The 4,357-nt window shown below is 48.8% G+C and overlaps 1 protein-coding gene across 1 annotated transcript in view; it reads left to right on the plus strand.

Annotated features, from left to right (window-relative positions):
• Window positions 1-4,357, plus strand: part of RECQL4 (RecQ like helicase 4) — a 14,390-nt gene that overhangs the window by 7,906 nt on the left and 2,127 nt on the right. Inside the window, exons 13-18 of the mRNA XM_027909918.1 lie at window positions 5-138; window positions 1,275-1,440; window positions 1,541-1,670; window positions 3,351-3,541; window positions 3,632-3,803; window positions 3,902-4,125. Coding sequence (XP_027765719.1) covers window positions 5-138; window positions 1,275-1,440; window positions 1,541-1,670; window positions 3,351-3,541; window positions 3,632-3,803; window positions 3,902-4,125 — 1,017 coding nt within the window. The remainder of the gene's footprint in view (window positions 1-4; window positions 139-1,274; window positions 1,441-1,540; window positions 1,671-3,350; window positions 3,542-3,631; window positions 3,804-3,901; window positions 4,126-4,357) is intronic.

Consider the following 4,357-nt stretch of genomic DNA (forward strand, 5'->3'; position numbering starts at 1 on the left):
GGTGGGGATCTCCCCGAGCTCCGGCGTCACATCTACGGCGACACGGTGGAATTCTGGGCCATCAAGCAGTTGGTGCTGGAGGTTTTTGCTCCTTGCAAGTGCCGACAGATTTATGGGAGGGAGAGGGGGGACAGCCAGGTGAGGAGAGGAGGGAGGGGTGGATGGATCAAAGTGGGGGATTTGATTGGAAAATGGGGGAGTTGAGGCTCCGATTGGGGGAATTGACTCTCGAAATGTGGGATTTGACTCTCAAACTGGGGAAAAAGACTCTCAGAATTGGGGAAATGACTCTCGTAATCTGGGATTTGACTCTCAAATTGGGGGAATGGACTCCCAAAATTTGCCCCTGAAAACGTGGGCGTTCACTCTCGAAATGTGGGATTTGACTCTCAAACTGGGGGAGTTGATTCCCAAAATTTGCCCCTGAAAACGTGGGCATTCACTCTCAAAATGGGGGATTTGACTCTCAAAATTTAAGCCTGAAAATGGAGGATTTGACCTGGAAAGTTGGGAATTGGCTCTCGAAATTTGACTCCTAAAACGTGGGAATTGACTCCCAAAAGGAGGGATTTGACTCCGAAAATTTGGCTCTGAAAATGTTGGAATTGACTCTAAAATTGAGGGAATTGACCCTGAAAATGAGGGAATTCAGACCCTATAACTGAGGAATTTGACCTTAAAACTGAGATAATTTGCCCTAAAAATGCAACTTTTTCCCTTAAAACCAAGACTTTGGCCCTAAAAATGGGGATTGGGCAGGGATTTTGTCTCAAAAATGAAATTTTACACCCTAAAAATGTGATTTCTCTGGCCCCAGTAATGGATATTGGACCATGAAAATGTGGATTTTGGCCCAGAAAATGAGGAATTTCTACCCAAAAATGAGCTTTTTGACCACAAAAATGCAGATTTTGGCCTTGAAAACAAGGAATTTTGCCTCAAAAATGACCTTTTTGGCCATAAAAATGCAGATTTTGGCCTTGAAAATGAGGGATTTCTCCTCAAAAATGAACCTTTAGACCATAAAAATGTAGATTTTGGCCTTGAAAATGAGGGATTTTGCCTCAAAAATGAGTCTGTAAACCACAAAAATGCAGATTTTGGCCTTGAAAATGAGGGATTTCTCCTCAAAAATGAGCCTTTAGACCACAAAAATGCGGATTTTGGCCCAGTAAATGAAGGATTTCTCCTCCCCAGTGTGGGTTCAGCCCCTAAAAAGGTGGCCGAGGGCCATACCCAGGGCCATTCCCAGCTGGAATGTTCTGATCCCACAGGCCGGGGAGGAGGTGGAAGACGCGGAAATGGCGGAACTGCTGGAAGAGGAATCCGAGGAAAAGCCGGAAAAGGCCGGGACGAGGCCCCTGGGCCGCGTCTGCCACGGCCACGAGCGCTGCCTGCCCATCCAGCGCTCCGTGGAATCCCTGGACCTGCGCGAGGAAGGTGAGGGGGGGATGGAAAAAGATCGGGAATCTCCATGATGTCATTCCCGAGGGGGGAAAATTCCCAGTGTGAATTCTCCTCCTCCTCCTCCTCCCTGCAGGGATCGAGACCCTGCTGTGCTACCTGGAGCTGCACCCTCAGCGCTGGCTGGAGCTGCTGCTTCCCACCTATTCCCGCTGCCGCATCCGCTGCTCCGGAGGGCCCCGCCAGCTCCGGGACCTGGCGCGCAGGTGGGAAATGTGGAATTCCCGCCCCACATTCCCAGATCATCCCCATCCCAAATCCAGCGGCATTTTGTTGGTTTTCCCTCCCCCTCAGTTGTCCTCGCGTGGGCATTTTCCTGGCGGGGCGGGAGCACCGGAATTGAGGGAACTGAACCCTGAAAAGGGACTCCCAAAATCTGACCTGGAAAATGTGGGAACTCGCTCTCAAAATGTGGGATTTGATCCCGAAACTGAAGCCTGCAAAAGGAAGGGTTTAACCTGGAAAGACTGGGAATTGACTCCCAAAATTTGACCCTGAAAAGGAGGGAGTTGAGTCTCAAATCTGGGAATTGACTCCCTAAACTTGACCCAGAAAATGTGGGAATTCACTCTCAAAATGCGGGACTTTAGTCTGAAAATTTGAGCCTGAAAAGGAAGGATTTGACCCTGAAAATCTGGGAATTGACTCTCCAAATTTGACTCTGAAAATGTGGGAATCGACTCCCAAAAGGAGGGATTTGACTCCCAAAATTTGACTCTCAAAAGGAGGGATCTGACCCAGAGAATTTGGCTCTGAAAATGAAGGAATTGACTCTCAAAATGTGGGAATTGCCTCTAAAATTGAGGGATTTGACCCAGAGAATTTGACTCTCAAATTGAGGGAACTGACCCTGAAAATGAGGGAATTCAGACCCTAAAACTGAGGGATTTATTTGGCCTCAAAACTGAGATCATTTGCCCTAAAAATGCCACTTTTTCCCAAAAAACCAAGGCGTTTGACCCTAAAAATGCAGATTTTGACTGGAAAAATGAGGGATTTTTGCCTCAAAAATGAACCTTTAGACCATTAAAATGTCTATTTTGGCCCAGAAAACAAGGAATTTTGCCTCATAAATGACCTTTTCGGCCATAAAAATGCAGATTTTGGCCCAGAAAATGAGGCGTTTTGCCTCAAAAATGAGCCTTTAGACCATAAAAATGCAGATTTTGCCCACGAAAATGAGAGATTTTACCTCAAAAATGGACTTTTTGACCATAAAACTGTGGATTTTGCCCCTGAAAATGAGGGATTTCTCTTCAAAATGAGCCTTTAGACCATAAAAATGCAGATTTTGTCCCTGAAAATGAGGGATTTCGTCTCAAAAATGAGTCTGTAAACCACAAAAATGTGGATTTTGGCCTTGAAAATGAGGGATTTCTTTTCAAAAATGGGCCTTTAGACCCTGAAAATGCGGATTTTGGCCCAGAAAATGAGAGATTTTACCTCCAAAATGAGCTTTTTGACCATAAAACTGTGAATTTTGCCCCTGAAAATTAGGGTTTTCGCCTTAAAAATGAGCTTTTAGACCATAAAAATGCAGATTTTGACTTTAAAATGAGGGACTTTGCCTCAAAAATGAGCCTTTAGACCATAAAAATGTATTTTCCCACAAAAATGGGAGATTTTACCTCAAAAATGGCCTTTTTGACCATAAAAATGTAGATTTTGCCCATGAAAGTGATGGATTTTGCCTCAAAAATGAGTCTGTAAACCACAAAAATGTGGATTTTGGCCCATAAAATGAGGGATTTCTCTTCAAAAATGAGCCATTTAGACCATAAAACTGTGGATTTTGTCCATGAAAATGAGGGATTTCTCCTCCAAAACGAGCTTGTAGACCCCAAAAATCCAGCAGGATTTTCCTGGGTTTCCCCCCTTTCCCTCAGTTGTCCCCCCGTGGGTGTTTTCCTGGCTCGGGAGCGGCTGGCGGGGCGGGAGCACCGGAATTCCGGGACGGTGGAGTTGGAGGTGATGGAGCTGAGCGATTCCATGGGCTGGGAAGCGGCGCTGGTGAAGAGGCAGCTCCGGCAGATCCAGTGGGATCCACGGCAAAGGACGGGTATCCATCGGGATCGGGGTTGGGATTGGGGTTGGGATTGGGATCGGGATTGGGCTGGAGGGGCTGGTGGGATCCCCTCCGGAGTCACAGCTCTCCCTGCTCTCCAAGGGAAAAGCGGGATCCAGGTGGAATTTGAGGAATTGTCCTTCCACTTCCGCTCCTACGGCGACCTGAGCGGGGCGGAGCTGGATTCCATCTGCAGCTTCCTGCTCCGGCGCGTGCAATCCCGGGAAAAGGCGGCCCTGGGCCAGCTCCGGACCTGCTTCCGAGCATTCCAGAGGTGAGGAAAACCAGCCCCACCCCCCCCATTCCCAAGGATTCCCGCCCTGCTCCCACCTCCCTGGGAAACGGCGGGAGCTGACGATGGATTGGCAACAGCGTGGCATTCCCGACGATCCATCCGCACCCTCCGGAGGGGGAGAGGGAGCAGAGGAGCTCCCGACTCAAGGATCTGATCCAGGAATACTTCGAGAGGGATCCCCTCGGAGCCCAGGAGGGACACGAGGAGCAGGAGCAGGAGGAGGAGGAGCAGGAGCAGGAGGAGGAGTTCGGAAGTTCTCGGGTAAAGCACCAGCAGCGGCTCCGGAGCCTCCGGAATTCTGGTCTTGGCCAAGGGGCAGCGTTTGGGATGAGGGAGAGGAGGGATGTAAGCTCCGTTGGATTTGGGATAAGGAGGAGCAGGGATGAGAGCTCCGTTGGATTTGGGATGAGGAGGAGGAGGGATGTGAGTTCCTCATGGATTTGGGATGAGGAAGAGCAGGGATGAGAGCTCCGTTGGATTTGGGATGAGGAGGAGGAGGGATGTGAGTTCCTCATGGATTTGGGATGAGGAAG

Source organism: Empidonax traillii, unplaced genomic scaffold, assembly GCF_003031625.1.
Source record: "Empidonax traillii isolate 1590-97213 ecotype Southwest subspecies unplaced genomic scaffold, ASM303162v1 scaffold2522:size22633, whole genome shotgun sequence".
NCBI lineage: Eukaryota > Metazoa > Chordata > Aves > Passeriformes > Tyrannidae > Empidonax > Empidonax traillii.